The sequence below is a fragment of the Haliotis cracherodii genome, unplaced genomic scaffold, assembly GCF_022045235.1.
Source record: "Haliotis cracherodii isolate W230 unplaced genomic scaffold, xgHalCrac1.p SCAF_10, whole genome shotgun sequence".
NCBI lineage: Eukaryota > Metazoa > Mollusca > Gastropoda > Lepetellida > Haliotidae > Haliotis > Haliotis cracherodii.
The window spans coordinates 18241318-18260483 of NW_027266265.1; the positions used below are offsets into that span (position 1 = coordinate 18241318).

The window sequence follows — 19166 nt, forward strand, 5'->3', positions numbered from 1 at the left end:
AAAATATGGAAGAAGAGTTAGTTGAATAGAGCATGAGAAATGTAGCAATAATTGTCTTTGTTTACAATTTACGACCGAACACTGGTGCTCAGTTTACTTCAGGTTTGTCCGGAATTGCATTTCTTCGTCAGTGTTGGATAAAAATTACAATTGAATACCCCGCACGTAAAGAAAGAGGATTGATTGATTTTGATAGCGGTGGAGCACATTTTTAGGAAAGGATTTTAGGTCACTCCCAGATTCATTCAGATCATAAGAACATTTGTTGATTTTGATAGCTTGCTTGTATCATTTTCTGTATGTCTTTTCATTTTGGATTATTTATGTAGCAGCGTAGTACAGATTAACACTGACAAACTCGCAGAGTGCTGGACAATGACATTCAATTATCATGATTATGATTATTATTGGGAAGCATGTGTTCTTATGGTCCTCCTTTTGTCAATGATTGTTATCATACGAAATAGTTTTTGTTTATTTTATGTCAGTATTCAGCATTTAGTGCTGAGGCCTTGAATGCTTTTCATATTAAGGTTATTTTTGTGTACCACTTGGTAATTTCCTCAGATCAGGGTATTGCTAGGTTATCATGGTTATGTGCCAGACTTATGTCAAAAGTTACAAAAATTCAATTTGTAATATTTCTGTTGGTTGGTAGTGTAGGTTTTTCAGATTCGTCATTCAATGAAAATTCATGCCATTTTCCTTTAGACAGTTAGGCTGAAGGGGCTGTTGTCCACACGGGTACTACGGATATATACCCGAGGTATGTTTCTGTGTACAGAAATATTGCCCTAGCTAAAATCAGAATACAGCAATGTACCCAGTACCCTACACAGCCTATGGGTCCATATTCGTCAACCCATAACCGTTGTTCCTGTTCGCCTGATTATGATGCATTCTGGTCATACTGTGCATCAAGGAATATACCCTGTGTATGCTTGTTTCTTACATAACACGCTGGCACAGTAGAATGGATGTTGTCTGAAATCTTTCTACAAATGTCTAAAAGTTGGTTGGTAGTTATCAAAACAATGTCGCAGAATAACAAGAAGAGAAAATCATCAATATCCCAAGTGGCAAATACTTGTCGTAGATAACTATATGAAATTGTTTTGTCATGAAAATACAAAAAATAATTTGTTAAAAATGAATGAGACATTAATTAGTACTTGATCATTATGAATAAATCTTTGTTCACATTGGAATAATTGTGTCAAGTTTGACATAATAAATAGCAGACCCGTGAAAACCAGGGATAGAATAGGTCTTTAGTAACCCATACTTGCCGTAAAAGGCGACAATGCTTGTCGTAAAAGGCAACTAACAGGATCAGGTGGTCAGGCTTGCTGACTTGGTTGATGCATGTCATCATATCCCAATTGCGTGGATCGATGTTCATGATGTAAATCTCTGGATTGTCTGGTCCAGACACGATTATTTACAGATATATCGTCGGAATATGGCTGAGTGCGGCGTAAAACAACAACCCAAACCAAACTGATAAATAGCAGTTAAAGTTAATCACAGCAGGAGCAATCATCTCATTCCAAGTACGAGCATTCTCTAGGAGACTGGGGTAGCCTAGTTTTAAAGCATTCGGTCGTCACTCTGAATGCCTAGGTTCGATTCCCCACATGGGTATAATGGTTGATGCCCATTCTGGTGTCCCCCGCCTTGATGTTGATATTGCTTGAATATTGCTAAGCAGCCTAAAACTATACTCATTCTAGGAGACCTCTCCCCACAAAAGAGCGATCTTCTAGGAACAACATTCTGATAAAATGAGTATCATGTTCTCCCAGTGGAGGTGTTCTTGACAGAGCATTTTCAGGCTGTGGGACAATGTGAGGCTAAGTGCACAGGAATTCAAGGAACCGGTTAAGCGCTCTGCGCAATGCGGAATAAACCCGTCCTAGGGTACATTGCTGTATTTTGATTTTGGCTAGGGTACATTACTGTACACAGAAACGTATCTGGGGTACATATCTGTAGTACCTGTGTCAACAACAACCGCTTCAGCGACAGACATTCACCATAAAATGAACTTAATTGTCAAAGCATAAATCTGATGTTTCTTCATGAAACTAATTTGTAGACAATATCAGCGGTAGAAACTAACATGTTTAGTCCACTAGTCCTTATAATGGTAACATATAGCAAAACCCTTAAAAATTACAAATTTCTACTAGTCCTTAGGATACCTTTACTATTGGCCAGTTTGGCAAGGACTACAAGACTAGTGCCAATTTCTACCGCTGAATATTGGCACCTGTGAAATAACCGATACTGAATATGTCACAATGTGCATTGTTGCAAACCAGACCAGAATAGGTCTTCCACAACCCATGCTTGCCGTAAAAGGCGACCAGTTTTCAAAGTTATTTCCAACACAAAAGGAATCTCTAGATTGGGATGTTATCAACACTGACAGATACCCAGTAGAGATAATAATGGTAATGAATATTTTCTTTCTTCTTTTTCAGATCTATTGATTATTGTTTGAAAATGGCATCTCAACTTTCACCATGGTGACATAGGGGATTTAAGCTCCAATATTCTACAAATTACAGAATGTAGTGGGTCATATTTCAAGATGACCACCAAGTGAAAGGGACAGTTGTGTGTATGTGTGCATTACATCAAGCACACTAGAAGCTCTTCAACTCAAAGCAAGTTAGTAAAGGGTACCACGCAGGTATGATCGAATTGTAATCATGCTTCAGTGAATTGGATAGAAAAGTTTGGCATGAAATTCAGAGGAAAATTAAAACTTGCCCAAGCTTGGTGACGATGTAGAGAGTGATGTGTCTTGTTTGGATTGGATTGAAATGGTGAAGCCAGCCATGAGTGTCCGCAACCCGGGCCTGGTGCTGCTGCTGCTGACGGCAGTGTTGCAGCTGATGCAGGACTCGGAGTGTAACTTACTGGAGAAGGTCACCCAGGCCTCCACCAAGTGTAACATGTCATCCTCCATGCCGCTTCACAGAGTACATGCAGAGTTCAGCAGTGCCATTGTTGATAATGGTAAGATATGATCAGCCATTAGGCCAAAGAAATACTTGTGTTTCAGGTGTTACGTGTCAACTCCCAAAATTGAAACAAAAAGCATGCTAAGTTGACCCATAAATCTGTATGCAAAAGAATTCCGCGTGAAACGAAAAATGGTATACAATTAACAACTGCATTATGAAATTAACTAGGTTTACAAACAGGCTTATTTAGGAAAGCTACGGCAATGATAATATGCGGAAACATCACAAGTGAAACAATTCAAATTTTAGTGTAGGTTTGGGATTTATGAGAGGCCAATATTGAGGCCCAAGTCTGCAGCAAATGTCAGTAAGAATTCCGAAGTTTGAATTTTAAAAATTCCACATTTATGCTGTAAACATGTTTAGGTAATGTTACTTATGTTTTGGCTGTATAGACTAGTCCCTGCTGTATTCCGTGTCCACAAAATACAAATTTTGCAGTTAATTTTTCCTAATTTCTGGTTAGTTTTGCACCTGTTTGACTTTTGGCAGGCATTTGCTAGAACAGCTTATTGAAGCTAATCAGACCACTAGTGTAAACATACAGACATGCTCTTTTGATAAGAAATAATACAAAAGTCAACTTCACTTCAAAATGACATAAATATCTGTTCACACGTTTAAGATCAGCTTTCTACTCACATGTTGAAATTCTGCAGTGTATTTGACGAATTGTGCGGCATATAAATGCAAAATTCGGCACAAGTTCTGCACAACATGTTGTTTTCTGCAAGATAGGTACATTTCTGCACCAAGTGGGCATTTCTGCCAAATATTCCGCGACCATGGAGTCACGGAATATGGAGGGACTGATAGAAGAGACTTGCATTTCACTGACAACAGGACCACTGAACACGCTAAAGAGGCAGAGTCTTAACAGCTTTTCTTTACATCACTGCATTGAATATGGTGAACATGGTGAATGCTCAGGCAAACAATGATGAAACATTTTAAAAAATCACAGTTCTGTCCCAATCTGCCTGCCAAGGGCACTTACTGTCCCATGTTGCTCAACTATACAGTCACTCATGTATACAACTTGATGTTTCAGAATATATTGTATCTTTCAATGGGTACTTCAAGAGCTCTGCCAGGAGAAGGTTTATAACAGCCGCTCTACAGGAATCTGGAATAACATCATGGAAGATAATTCCTCGCATCAATCCAGCAAATGAACATCCCAGTGATTTTGATGTTGTCATGGTAGGTAACAGAACAAACACAATTCAAATTATCTCTATCGCTTTATCGTTTATCAACCCCAGGTATTCAACATTTGTCTTTCAAAGCTAAAAATAAGTTCTTCAAATCAACTCCACAATCAACCATTTGCTCTCTGTTCTTATCGGAAGGATGTGGGTTCGATCCCCGGCTGCGTCATACCGAAAGACGTTAAAAGGTGGTACTTGTTTATTACCCTGCCTGGCACTTGGCATTAAGGGGCTAAAGCAAGTACTGGTTGGTTCAGGTTCAGTGTACATAAGTCTGTCACGCATGTGCATACACATTACTATGTAAGTGCAATAATTTTGGACGCGATGAAACCTCACCTCACCTCACCTCACCTCACCTCACCTCACCTCACCTCACCTCCAGCTGACACGATGTCATCTGGCCGAAGTATTCTATGGTGGAAATGTCCATGGCCATGCACGCACACATGCACGCACACATGCACGCACGCATAAGTGAAATAATCTTGGACGTGACGTTAAACTCCATTTCACCCCACCTCTAAAACTAAAAGGCATTCTTTCGTGAAACTTTGCACACACAAAGAACCTGTTGTCACCTCGTGCCATTTGTTATTTAGGGATTTTAATATTTTTTCTTTTCCGTTTACATGGCAACAAATTTGACTTTGACTCTGTTCCTAGTGGTGTGTTTGTCCGGACCATATCTGCAAAACAAATAGGAATTCTTTTTATGAAACTTTGCACACACAAAGACCAGGTTATCAATTGGTGCCTTTTACTATTTAGGGATTTTTAGAATTTCCACTGCAAGGAGTTTGACTTTGACTTTGATCAGACCTTAAGATTGTCTGGATAGCTATTCACGAGTCAAGGTAACCAAAGTAACAGAAGGGAAATGTTTAGTGTAAACATTTGTATCTTTATTTCTATTAAGCTGCAATATGTAACATTTCATGGGTTTAATGGGAAAGGTGAGCTTCAGTAACTCTTGATAACTACAGTTGGTAATGCAGCAGATTACAGCATAAGCCATGTACCTCTCACTTATATCTTTGCGACAAAGGACCAAACATACAAGCTCAAAGTGCTCAAAGTACAGACAGACAGATTAGATAAGAATACTATTATCAAGTTGGACAGATCCCCATCCTTAGAAATTGGCACTAGTCCTGTAGTCTTTGCCATACTGCCCAATAGTTAAGGTATCTTAAGGACTAGTAGAAAATTTCCATTTTACGGGTTTTGCATTATGTTTCCACTATTGAAATAAATATGTCAGTTTATACCACTGGATCTCTCTTGTAGGACTTGCTGTAACAATCAGATGATTTGTTCTTTTGAATTGGGGGGTGGGGGGGAGTCATCATGTGAAGACTTGTTTTTTAATGTATCATATTGTTAAACAGCCAGTGAGCATGGTATTTTGCTTGCAGAGTTTCACAATCATCAATGATAAGCCAGGAAAGTCCACAGCAGCTATGTTTTTAGCTAGTCATGTGAATTCTCGTATCTGATTCTGATTATTTGTTCTTTTAAGTATATGCCTTGATTTATCATGGTTAAGACAAACACTTTGGTTCATGGTTCAAAGCACCACCCTAGAATTATCCCTGTTCTTACTCTTAAACTTATTTTTCTGGCAGCCAAGGGCTGTATTTTACAAAGCATATTGTCACAATCTGGTTAATTAAGAGGTATGAGGTAAGCACAGGGCTTGAAAAGGCCTTTAATTTTAGAGTGTTTCTTGAAAAGGTCTTAAATTGACAACATGATTTGAAAAGACCTTGAATAAGACCCTAACTAAACACAAGTTTGTTTTTATTACTATTTATATGCGAAATACAAAAGTGCTGATGAAAGTTTGTGAATGTATACAGTAATGCCTCTTCTCGAGGCAAGGGAGTTAACTGACTTTAAAAGTCCAGTTTCCACCCTTGCTGAACAAGGTTGGAATTATTGGGCTCGATCGTAGCACCACTAGTGGCTATTACCAGTTATGTCCCTTCTAAGCCTCTCCTATGGATCAATCAGATTCCACTTCTTGTATCACTTGTGTTTGCTTGACACAAAATGGTGGCGCCCAGTCAGGACAATCTGGTCGATAATCAAGCTCTATATTGTGATAAAATGGGTCTTACATCAAGAAATGTATCAAATCTCGTGAGCACCTTGATTAAAAACATGAAAAAATTTGGAAAATATCTGCTGACAACGATTTGCACAGCGCACATGCTTTACAAATCCTGCTATCGACCGAAATCTGCACGACAGTTTACGAACCGGATTTTGATTTCGGTGCGCGATTTTGATTGGGCTGTGCATAGACTCGTTAGCCCAGCCAAAATGTAACTCCATAATACCAGCCTAGTTCAGCAAGGGTGGAAACTGGACTTTTAAAGTCAGTTTACTCTCTTGCCTTGGGAAGATGACAGTAATGCTGCTTGAGAATGAGTAATTTAAGCTTCTCAGCTGATGTTGCATGCCTTGTTTGCATGATGATTGCTTGAATTACAAGTGTTCTACCAAATGAATGGTATTGCGATCCAGGATCATATTAGCCTTGAATTTGACTTGAAAAAGCCTTAAAAAGGCCTTTATTTTGTTGAAGACAAACCCTGAAGTATTACATTGACCTTGTTTGTATTTTTTCAGCTGAAAGACCAGAACGGAGAAGGTGTTGAAGCCTTGACAGACCACCCACTTGTTAAAACTGTCACGCCTCACAAGAAAGTCACACGCACACTTAAGTTTCTTCCAGGTTAGATCTTGACAATATTATTACTTATTTTGTACTTCTTAACTAATCACTTAAAAGATCCTTGTGCCCTTTTGTCGTATCAGATACAAAATTTAGAATAATTTCAGTTACAGCCTTATAGCAGGGTTCACTCTAGGAATTTTCTGACATGGGCCCTTTATGTGAATATTTCAAATATTACAGAGGTACGCCCATACAGCACAAAGTTAAAATGCCCAATTGTATTTGAATTTGGACCTTTTTTCAAATCTGGGGCCTAAAAGCACAAATTCCTGTCATTGAGTTTGTATATAATTGAAGAGTACCTGTGACACGTTGTCGGGACTAGTCACTTTGTCCCGACAAAATGTCTGGAGTGAGTTGTGGACTAGCAGCATTTAGGTCACGGACTCGCAGTCATACTATTCCACGTCCTTTTCCAGTTGAGGACGATGCGCACAGTGCCAGTGCAGCAGAGCCCAAGCCAGGCTCCCCGTGTAATGGCAGCAGGAAGGGTCAGGCCAACAAGGACTGGTCCCAGTCCTTCCACTCCTCTCGGCCACACAACAGGAAGAGCTTGTCACTGGTGAGTAGAGAGATCTACCGCATCAAAACTACCGCAGATTTAAAGTGTCACTGCATCAGAACGCTATGCAGATGTAAAATATGTTGTTAAACATGGCGACTACTGGGGGCATTGATACATTTTGCTAATCTGTACAATTTGGACCAAGCTCTTTTCACAATAGCACTAAAAAGAGGAATTTTCTGCATATTTGTATCACATTGAATGTTATTTGTAAACCAGCAGTGGCCATTGCCATGGCTTTCATACTTCTCTAGGAGGTAATTATTTTTTAAATATCATAATCATGAGGTTATAACAGAAGAACCTTGAAGATATTACACCACATGGGAAAGCCAGCTCCATTGCAACAATGCAGACAGTACTATTGTAAGTGGAACTGTTGTACTATTGTAAACAGGAGACAGCCGTAAATTACTGGGCCTAGTAAATAAAAGTTTCATCATAGGTTCATGTCTAATGAAATTTAGGTATATATGACCTATTGTTAAGTTTTATAGGGCATGGGAGGCCCAGTTATCTTAAGCCCAGCAATTCGCTGTCCAGAGTTGTGTCCCTTGGGCACACTACTAACCTTTGATCATGGGTTTGAATCCCAGCTCACCCTGATCGTGTGTCTAGGTTTATCAGCACCATACCCTTGCTCGTGGGTTTCACCATAGTGTATCACTTCGAGATTTGCTCCCACATTAAGCTGACATGCTGGGATATACCTGGCATACTGTCACTGTCAGTGTTCGCTGTAGGTCTTTTGCTAGTGCGTTTTTTTATTAAATTTTAGACATTTTTGCAACATGCACTGTTGTCTGTTCATGGTGAATCAAGGGGTATCGAGTATAGCTGTGTCGATGGGTATGCGCATATTTATTTCACCATACTCCAAGACTTCACCGTGAACGCCTAACACCAGAAATTCCATGTGAACAAATCATTACTGATGTATGCAATTAAATCCTGTTATTACACTTATATTATATATCTGTTATGACTGTTCCCTATGTGAAATATATCCGACAATAGCAATCAGCTGTTCCAGAATGCTTCGCTTATGGGTATTACTATTTTACACAGTAAAAGCTGCAACTAAACTGACCCAAAATTGGAACATTGTTCCCGATAAATTATAGTTTCAGATACAATCTTTGTTTACGGTAGAAAGAACTAAGATCTGATTTATTTGATATTGTCTTGCAGAACAGGAAATAGTGTTTTAAGTTGTAGTTAACCTTAATCTAGATTGCAGCCCGTGTATATGCCACAAACTAGAGATCTTGTCATTTTAGTGGTTACATTCAAGAAGCAAGAACGTTGGCAAAAACAAAATACAGTAAACTACGGTTATAACAAACTCAAAGGGACCTCTGATATTAGTTTGTTATAACCATAGTTCGTTATGAGCATGTGTAGAGCATATGTACAGCAAATGGCTGGGAACACAACATAAGTTTGTTATATCAATAAGCGTTATAAGCGTGTTCGTTATAAATGTAGTTAACTGTAGATTTGTATCATGTGATCTCAATAATATGGACCATGACAGCTGGACAGTCACAAAAAGTAGCAATGATGACTAGAGAAGTCTTAGGTGCAGATGGCAGACATGGCAGACATGTAAACCTGCTAGCCAATCACTGTTCGGAGTTGTGAGCACCATCAGGTCAAGATCTATTCTTAAAATTTTGGAATTCCAAATTAAGATTCATTTTCGTCTGTAAAGTTTGATGTGTTTCTTATATTTTTGTGATACACTGATATCAGCAAAAGAAAATTCATTGCATGCAAATCACTCATGCAAAATAACTTGTGCATATTTTGTTGATTTTTATGCGTGTAATGCACACATTTTTGTGTTAACACTAACATTGACTGTTCAAAGCGGTGTTAACCCCAACTCACTCTCTCACTAAATGTTTTCTCTAAAATGACAGGGTGCAGCATATTGGCATGGGCCAACACGGCACAGGTCGAGGAACTTGATGAGATCGGTGCCAAAGCAGGTGGGTTAACCAGTGTGAATGGCTGTGAATGCAACTTTCACTCCAAACTGGGGCTGGGACGATACACCAACTGTGTGATCCGATCCATATCACGATACCTTGCTCACGATCTGATACATGTGACGATACTTGCATGTGCTCTTATCTCTGGTGTGTAAGCCATCTTTTTCATAGACAGGATGGCCAAATACCTGGCACACTAATGATTAAAAGTTGGCAGTGTCAAGCATGGCGCAATGGTTCAAAATATTTACTATTAATTAACGTAAGGTGTAACTTTTATTAAAGAATGCGTTTAAGGTAAGAATCGATTCTTTATACTTTGTGTGAGATTGTGATTGATGCTTGTATCAAGAAGTAAAAAATCGCGATTCACTGATGCATCGGTGAATCGCCTCACTACTACTCCAATCCCATATGAGTATTTGTGCAGTCGCAGATCTTAGTTATCACTATCGCTAAACAAAGATCTGTGAACATCCCATTACGGGTCATATCAGAACAACCTTACATCCGACCAATCAAAGCATCGCTAACCAGATCATGAAAGAGACAGTTAGAATGTGTTTTCTAATCATACAACCTCGAAATTCTTAACAGGGGTTTTTCCGAACGACAGTTACGGCCCGTATGACTGATTCTGTCAAAATTATCGTCTATCTCTCGCTTCCCAGGGATAAACATTGGAATGGAGGAGGTGAAAGCACTGCCATACAATCTCAACAATATATTAGACATTCAGGAATGTTCGTTCGTTCGTTCGTTCGTTCAGTTTTCAAAATTTTAATCGAGAACTGTGTCAACATATTTTTCAAGCGTAGTCTGAATTGGAACTTGCCAGGTTGAAACGAGAGCCGTAAAGCTTGAGAAAGCTGCTTTGTAATTAGCTGATGTCGACTTCTTGTAAGTCATTTCAGTGGTTGGTCAAAGTTCACGAAAGGTCGTACTGACATGACCCATAATGGGATGCCATCAGATCTTTGTATAGTGGCAACGATAACTAAGATCTGATTTTAATGAGATTGAGTTTTTGTGTTTATAATGTTTAATTCTACACTGTAAATAGGGAACGTGTTTGTTAATTCCTGTCTCAGTGGCAGCTGCTGGTGTTGTTCAAGAGCACCTGGCTGTTATACTGGAGACACAGTTGAAACTGTAGTACAGTATATTAGAGCAGTGACTGAATTGTGATTTGCTTGAATATGCATTGAAAACATGGTGACAGGTGTGAAAAAAGGATTTACTCTGTAAATTTGAAGAAAGATAAGTTTGATGCTATTGTATTCCCTTTTTTGTACGTTTTTGTTCTACAGTTGAAAAATTGTAATGATATGTATTGTGTTTCACATAATCTGTATATACATATCCCCTCATTTGCGTGATTGTGTTGCAGATTGTAAGTGCTCTCCAGTCCGAGATTCTGTGGAACATGGGATTCACTGGCGCCGGCGTCAGGGTTGCTATATTTGACACTGGTTTGGCATCAGATCATCCTCACTTTAAAAAAGGGAAGGTCAAGGACAGATCAAACTGGACAAATGAGAAGACATTAGATGATGGTAAGAGATGTACATGAGAAAAAATAATTTAGAACTGAATATTTCAATACAGTGATCTCTCGCTACAACACTGCCTTTAGGGTCCAAATAATTGATGAGCGTTATAGTATACCAGATGGTATATTAAATTGCGTACTTCAGTTCGGATTAGTTGACTGGTATTCCCGGTGTTAGAGATCATGGTGATCAGCTGATAATGTTTTTTTGAGATGGGGAAAACATTGTGTCATTGGCAAACTTGAGTTTATTAAAAATCTAAGTAAATTTTGGGAGCCATGCTTTACTGCACGCTTTATTGAAGAAGGCAATAGCAAGGGAACACTATAATATATGTTGTGATAGATCTTATGACTTTTCAAGCATCTTTAGCATTATGAAAGACTGTTGTTATACTTAAGTGTGAATGTTGTGATGCCATGTTTCCAGGCCTAGGACATGGAACGTTTGTGGCGGGTGTTATTGCCAGCTCTCAGGAATGTCTTGGCTTCGCTCCAGATGCAGATATCTACGTTTTCAGAGTTTTTACTAATAATCAGGTATGGAGTTTTCAAACATTTTCCTTTGGTATTCAGTAGCAGAAGTTCAAACAGAACACAGCTTTACTTTAACCATTATAGCAATATGAAGATAAATAGTGACTGTTTTGAAGATTTTTACTTTCAGTTTGTTTCAATACTAAGCCTGAGTGTCAATATTGGTTCTGAGTTATATACTTGACATGCTGAAGTAATTTTCATTTGCGCACACTTCTAAGCTCCTATTTAGTCCAGGGCGTGGGTGGAGCAATCATCTAGGGCTCCATAATATACCGTTCAGAGTTGTGTCCCTTAGAGAGAATGCTGTTCAGAGTTGTGTCCCTTAGAGAGAATGCTGTTCAGAGTTGTGTCCCTAAGAGGGGGAAAAGGAGACTAAGATCCCAGCTTGTAGGCCTTCGTTTGTCAGCACCTTACCCATGTTTCAGCAAGGTTGTAATTGTCACTTGAGATTTCCTTAGCAATTAATTTGACAGGGGTTTGGGGTGTTTGAATCATTCCCGTTATTGTGTTCTATGACTGTGGTTGCAGGTCTCGTACACCTCATGGTTTCTGGATGCCTTTAACTATGCCATACTGAAGAAGATCAACGTCCTCAATCTCAGCATCGGCGGACCAGACTTCATGGATCATCCCTTTGTTGACAAGGTGATTAGAACTGGTGGTGCTGAACAAACTCATTAAACACACCTTGGACGGAGTAGTGGGTTACAACTCATGATGAGGTCCATCTTTAAAAACACAGGGCTTGTGGTTTTAGTAGAGATAGCATTTGTGTACCACATGAGCTGAGAAAGATCCTAACTACTGCCATGGACATGGTTCTTCATCTGTAACATTTGTTTGTTGGTTGTTTAACGCCGCACTCAGCAATATTCCAGCTGTATGACGGCGGTCTGTAAATAATCGAGTCTGGACCAGACAATCCAGTGATTGACATCATGAGCATCGATCCACGCAGTTGGGATACAATGACATGCATCAACCCAGTCAGCTCATCTGTAACAGTGTAGGTTGTATGATGGACATTGAACAACACATTTTGGCATCTGAAATCCTGTTATCAAAAGATATATGCAGTGATAGAAATGGTATCACTAGTCCTATAGTCCTTGCCAAACTGCCTTATAGCTAAAGTATCATAAGGACATAATTTGCGAGTTTTAAGCTTTTTCCTGTATGTTATTATTATTATAAGGACTAGTGGACTAGACCCATAAAGATCCAGGGTAAAATAGGTCTTCAGCAACCCATGCTTGCTGTAACAGGCAGCCATTCTTATTGTAAAAGGCGACTAATTGGATCAGGTGGTCAAGCTCACTGACTTGGTTTGATGCATGTCATTGTATCCCAATTGCGGTTGTTGAAGTTCATGATATCAGTCACTGGATTGTCTAGTCGAGGCTCGATAAGTTACAGACTGCCATCATATAGCTGGAAATTGCAGAATGTGCCAAATTGTCGCTGTATATCATGTACGACTCAGATCTATGATGGGTCAATTCTGGTCATTTTCTGAAAACTTTCTTCTCATGAAAGTGTTTTTTGCACTTGCTTAGAAAGGCTGTAAGTATGTAACTGATTGTCTGATTGTGCAGGTGTGGGAGCTGACGGCAAACAAAGTCATCATGGTGTCAGCTATAGGAAATGACGGCCCCCTGTATGGGTAAGTAGTCATGTAACACTACAGGCGTGATCAGGTTAACAGTGCAGTGTAACATAGTTGTCAGTTGACAAGGTGATTTCTGATTGGGATTTTAATAAGTCTAATGCATTTATGTTTTTGTATCTGAGGACACCACCTTAAAATATTTACTTTATGTTTTGCAAAGAGATATTAAATATAGCATGATTCAACCATATTCTTTGTATTCCAAATATTGTTTTGTCAAGATGGTCAAGATGAGTATTGCTTCTAGTTATATGTAGACTGCTCCAGTGCAGTGGTGGGGATGATTCTGTAGTGTAAGACAGATTGTGTATTTCATCAGTGGAGGAAGATTTTCATTTGTGTTTAATTCTATGTACAATGCTGATGTATATTACAAGCTGTATGTATTACTTGTGCAGAACGTTGAACAACCCGGCTGACCAGATGGATGTGATCGGTGTAGGGGGTATCAACTTCGACCACCAGATTGCACGCTTCTCATCCCGCGGCATGACCACATGGGTAGGTCATCTTCCTCTTTTCTATGTTCTGTTTGTGCACTGGGGGTCTACGGTGTACAGGATACTCTGTGTTGTGTCCCCTAACTGCTGTAACCTGCTGGTCACAGGTACCAGATATTCCCCAGCCATCATCCTAGGTCAGTCGGTACAATCAGTAGCCATATTTGTGGATTACAACACAGTTATAAACATCTGGGCTTCGCCCTACATTTGACCACCTCTGTGGTCTTGTGGTAGAGTGTATGCCCAGAGAGCAGAAGTTGGGGTTTGATTCCCGGCCACGTCATGATGGTAAAAGGTGTTACTTGTTGTTTCCCTGCCTTGTGTTTGGCATTAAGGGGCTAAAAAAAGGACTGATCAGCTTGGAGTCAGTATACTGTGTCTGAGTTGGTTGTTCATGTTGAACTGCGGCATGGTATCTCAGTGGACTGCAAATTGGTATTAGACCAGACTAGTACAAGCAACCTCTCACACACATGCATGCACATCACTATGTAAGTGCAATAATCTTTAACGAGATGTTAAACCCCATTTCACCTCACTTCACCTCACTTCACCTCCTACATCCAGCTCACACAATGTCATATGGCTGAAGTCCATGTTGGTTAAACAGCAAGATGGTTACGATGATGTCATGGCCATTTCTTGCCCAGAGTGCATAGGTCACAAATCTGGGATAAGTGGATGGGTGACCACCGTTCAATTCAATTAGATTGCACACTGATCAGTTTTAACAGGGTGATCATGTCATGCACTTTGAGCAAAGCAGTGTGGTCGTCAGTACAGGTTCCACAAGAACTTCTTGTACCCAGGTACATATTTGTACCAGTTGTACCCAGGTTCACAGATATACTGGTTGTACCAGTTGTACCCAGGTACACAGATATACTGGTTGTACCAAGGTACATAGTTGAACCAGTTGTACCAAGGTACACAGATATACTGGTTGTACCCAGGTACACAGATATACTGGCTGTACCCACATATACTGGCTGTACCCACATATACTGGTTGTACCCAGGTACACAATTGTACCGGTGTATATGAATGTGCCCAATTGAAAGTTTTCACACAAATAGGTTCCTTTGATTAGAAAAATATGTGCCCCAAGAATGTGGCGAGGAACATTTCTAGTCTGTAAAGCCATGGTGGCTATAAGGTAGAGAGTAGTGTTGATTGTTGTTGTGTAGACTCACCACTGATTGTGTTTTACTTCAGGAACTCCCTGCTGGCTATGGGCGCATGAAGCCTGATATTGTCACCTATGGATCGGCCGTGCGGGGATCAGCTCTCAAGTAGGTCGACAAATGTCATACTGTTGAATAAATTAGGAACGGTTGTGTAGTTCTTCTTGAATGCCTTTAAATTCTCACATCTAAATCAAATGACACATGATGAAGTTCCTGACTGTTAATGGCAAGGTCCTGTTGATTTAGGATGAGTAGCAGAAGAGAACTGACTGTTTAGGAGACATGTCAAGCTGGGATGCTTGTTCTCTCATATATATTTTGATTAATATCTTTGGTAATACATTTATGAATTGAAGAACTATACAATGTTACTTCGTCATCCTGTTTATTTGTTTAGAATACAACAAATATCTAGCATTGTCCATCTCATTAAATGTATATGGTTTCCAGATTGCAGGTGTCTTGTATCATTGCAGTTAATGGGGGATTTTGTTAGTTTGTTGTTTAACACCGCACTGAGCTATATGACGGCGGGCTGTAAATAATCAAGTCTGAACCAGACAATCCAGTGATTGACATTTTGTATATCCACCTATGGAATTGGGATAAGATAGCATACATAAACCAAGTCAGTGAGCCTGACCACCAAATTCTGTTAGTCGCCTCTTACTAGAAATGGTTACTGGAGACCCAGTTCTAACCTTGTTGTTGTTGGTTTGTTGTTTGACGCCGCACTCAGCAATATTCCAGCTATATGATGGCGGTCTGTAATTAATCGAGTCTGGACCAGACAATCCAGTGATTAATATCATGAGCATCGATCCACGCAATTGGGATCGATGACATGCATCAACCAAGTCAGCAAGCCTGACCACCCGATCCCGTTAGTCGCCTTATACGACAAGCATAGGTTGCTGAAGACCTATTCTACCCCGGAATCTTCACGGGTTGAGCTTAATGAGGGACTATCAATATCAAGCTGAGATCTAAATGTTGGTGTCATTGTCTCTCTGTATTTGGGGTAATCATCCACCAATACATTGATCCGATTAACCTACACCTGTTTCTACACTTTCCTAGGGGCGGATGTAGATCTCTGTCTGGGACAAGTGTGGCGTCACCTGTTGTAGCAGGGGCAGTAACTCTTCTTGCCAGGTCAGTCATAGAAAATTTGAAGGTGTTGTAGTGTGCTTTATTATTTCACTTCATGAGAAATATGGTATGTTAGAAGTATCTGATGTAACTCCTAAACAATTAATGTTCTTATGCATTAATTGTTAGGATGTGTATACTGCGTCCTTAGATATAGTATAATAAAACTTTGAACGTGATATAAGGCTTAAAAAACCCCAAAAGAATTAGTACTCAGGCAATGGATTTTGAAAATATAGTGCGGGCAGGCGGGGTATTTTTGTGGGGGGGGGGGGGGGGGGCTGTTCAAATTAGTTTGTAACCAAGTAGACAGTTGTGTACAATCAACCTGGGGAAAGGGTCTCCCTACATAAATGTATTCCTTGATAAGTAAAATACTGGAATACAATTTGGATTTGGAATATTTAAGGATTTATTTTTTATTATTATTTTTTTAAAAAAGGAAACGAAAAAACGTGTGGCGAACTTATGATAACATGGACGGTGCCTGAGAACCAAGACTATTAGTTTTTTAGCCTAAGCCATGATAACAGGTTTGAAAAGGATGGCTAATTTGGTGAAAACTGTCTCAGTTACGACAACTTGTGCCCAATCCTTTCAATTTATACATATACATATTGAACTGATTAAATGCCATGTAACACTATCAACATGTTGTTTATTACAATACTCAGCGCTGTCCTGGACCGGGCAGATGTTGTCAACCCAGCCAGCATGAAGCAGGCCCTGATGGCTTCTGCTCGGAGACTGCCCGATTTCAACATGTTTGAGCAGGGCTATGGCAAACTGGATCTCCTCCGCGCCTACCAGACCCTCACTACCTACAAACCACAGGCCAGGTACCCACATGTCTAATGTAGGGATATCAAGTCAAGAATTATTGACATTAATGACATTATTCTTGATAAATAAACAATGACGTATGATAAAGGTAAATATTTATGTGTTATATTATGTTTAATTTAATATGTATGTTTGACAGTAGACGACTGTTTCAGTTTGAGTCCGAGCTACATCGACCTGACGGAGTGCCCCTACATGTGGCCCTACTGTACACAGCCCATCTACTATGGAGGCATGCCGGTCATTGTCAACGTGAGTGGCACTCCGAGTTCCTTTTGATGTAACACAGATGATGATTTTTTGTCATAAAAATATTCTGATGTTTATTAAAAAAAAATGATTCAGTGATTTGGCTTCTCCATCCCATTAGTGAGGGAGCATTAATCAATGTTGCCGTTTGTACATCACCTAGCTTATGATCTGAAGATAAAGGAACAAACTAACAGTCTATGGTGTGTTCAGGACAAAATGGAGCACAATTTATTTCTTTGTCTCAGTTGTAGAATGCACCATTCAAATAAACACTGATAATTGGCAACAAGTGGGTTACTGGAATCAGGTGCAAGTTCTTTCATGTCAACATATTCCTGAAGAAATGACACATCAGTAAGAATGATTGAATCACATTTTGTTTTAGTTTTATTTGAAATGAGTTCAACATTCAGACCTTTTTTTCCAGGTGACAATCTTGAATGGAATGGGAGTTTCAGGAAAGATTATTGATAAGGTAAACATGTTATTATTACACATAACTCCCTCTGCCTTTTACCATTTCAAGTTAATTTTTCCCACATGTAACCTTGTACAGTTATGGAGCAGTTGGGTAGACTAGTGGTGAAAGAGAATGATGGTCACGGCGAAGTCCCATTCCCTACATGGGTTCAATGTGAGAAGCTTATATGTCTGTTGTCCCCAGCTGGGATATTGCTGGAATAGTGCTACAAGCTGTGTAAAACTGACCTCACTCTCTGTATATTTATGCATCTGTTGTAACAACCGTTTGACTTGTTGCAGCCTAAGTGGGAACCGTACACGCCTCAGTTTGGCAGCCACATCGAAGTGGCGTTCTCCTACTCGCCCGTGCTGTGGCCGTGGTCGGGGTTCCTTGCAGTGTCTGTAACTGTGTCCAAGAATGCAGCAACGTGGGAAGGCATTGCACAGGGACAGATAACTCTTACAGTGGAGTCGCCTGCCGAGGTAATAGATTCATGTCAAACATTACTTCACATGATATGGTGTGCACGAAAACTAACAACAATATGGTGCCAATGAAAACTGTACATCAGATATTGATTATATTCAATGCATGTTTGCAAGTACTGATAAAATAATTGATTGACAAAAGCAGAGATCTGTCAAATTATGACTTATGTTGGTATTGTTCATTTTACAGGATGTGATCAGTTTTATGTTTCATCGATTTCAGAGTGAAGAAAAAGATGTGAGGCAATCTACTGTAAAACTCCCAATCAGGGTCAAAATCATTCCAACTCCCCCACGAAGGTGAGTATTCACTGCCAAGATCCCCTCATCATGGTGTTGATTCCCAGGCTGCCCCAGATAGTATCCCTGATTAGTCCTCACTATTTCTATGCTTGTTGGTTTGCTCCAAAGTGATAAATGCCTGCAACACCTTGGGTTACCTCCCACATTAAGCTGACAATAGTGGGCGCAGGTCGCCTGGTCACCTAATACGCCGATAATTGCTGTGCAGAGTTACATCACTCGGGCACGTCAGAAACCTATGATTGTGGGTTCGAATCCTGGTTCGCCCCAATTATGTTTCATCGGCACCATACCAGTGCTTGTGGATTTCACCAGTGGTAAATGTCTGACACCTAAGGGTTTTCCTCTCCCATTAAGGTGACAATCTGTGATATAAGTGGATTTCAGTTCACAACAGCGTTAAACCCATCAAACTGACTCACTCACTCACTGAGCTTGCACAAATGCACACAATAGCCATCCAATACAATTGCATGATTGATACAAGTAATTATACTTCCAGTACTCAGCTTGCATGCCATCTGTATAGATCTGTGAGTATCTTATGGTACAGGACTTCCTTTCCTCAGTCTCACTACTGTAGCAGGAAGTGAAGGTGCCAATCTCATTAAAATCAGATCTTAGTTTTTGCTACTGCTAAAAAAAGATCTGAAGACATCC

General features: G+C 39.8%; 1 protein-coding gene across 1 annotated transcript in view; it reads left to right on the forward strand.

Moving 5' to 3' along the window:
* The window catches only part of LOC139454158 (membrane-bound transcription factor site-1 protease-like), a 35086-nt gene continuing 15920 nt past the window's right edge, over positions 1 to 19166 (forward strand). The window contains exons 1-18 of the mRNA XM_071235694.1: positions 1 to 102; positions 2487 to 3027; positions 4087 to 4238; positions 6884 to 6989; positions 7412 to 7554; positions 9483 to 9551; positions 10945 to 11110; positions 11537 to 11646; positions 12175 to 12291; positions 13242 to 13309; positions 13714 to 13816; positions 15034 to 15110; positions 16086 to 16160; positions 16832 to 16996; positions 17156 to 17252; positions 17680 to 17727; positions 18015 to 18197; positions 18427 to 18503. Of these exons, the coding sequence (XP_071091795.1) occupies positions 2832 to 3027; positions 4087 to 4238; positions 6884 to 6989; positions 7412 to 7554; positions 9483 to 9551; positions 10945 to 11110; positions 11537 to 11646; positions 12175 to 12291; positions 13242 to 13309; positions 13714 to 13816; positions 15034 to 15110; positions 16086 to 16160; positions 16832 to 16996; positions 17156 to 17252; positions 17680 to 17727; positions 18015 to 18197; positions 18427 to 18503 (1952 nt within the window). The 5' untranslated portion in view covers positions 1 to 102; positions 2487 to 2831. The remainder of the gene's footprint in view (positions 103 to 2486; positions 3028 to 4086; positions 4239 to 6883; positions 6990 to 7411; positions 7555 to 9482; positions 9552 to 10944; positions 11111 to 11536; positions 11647 to 12174; positions 12292 to 13241; positions 13310 to 13713; positions 13817 to 15033; positions 15111 to 16085; positions 16161 to 16831; positions 16997 to 17155; positions 17253 to 17679; positions 17728 to 18014; positions 18198 to 18426; positions 18504 to 19166) is intronic.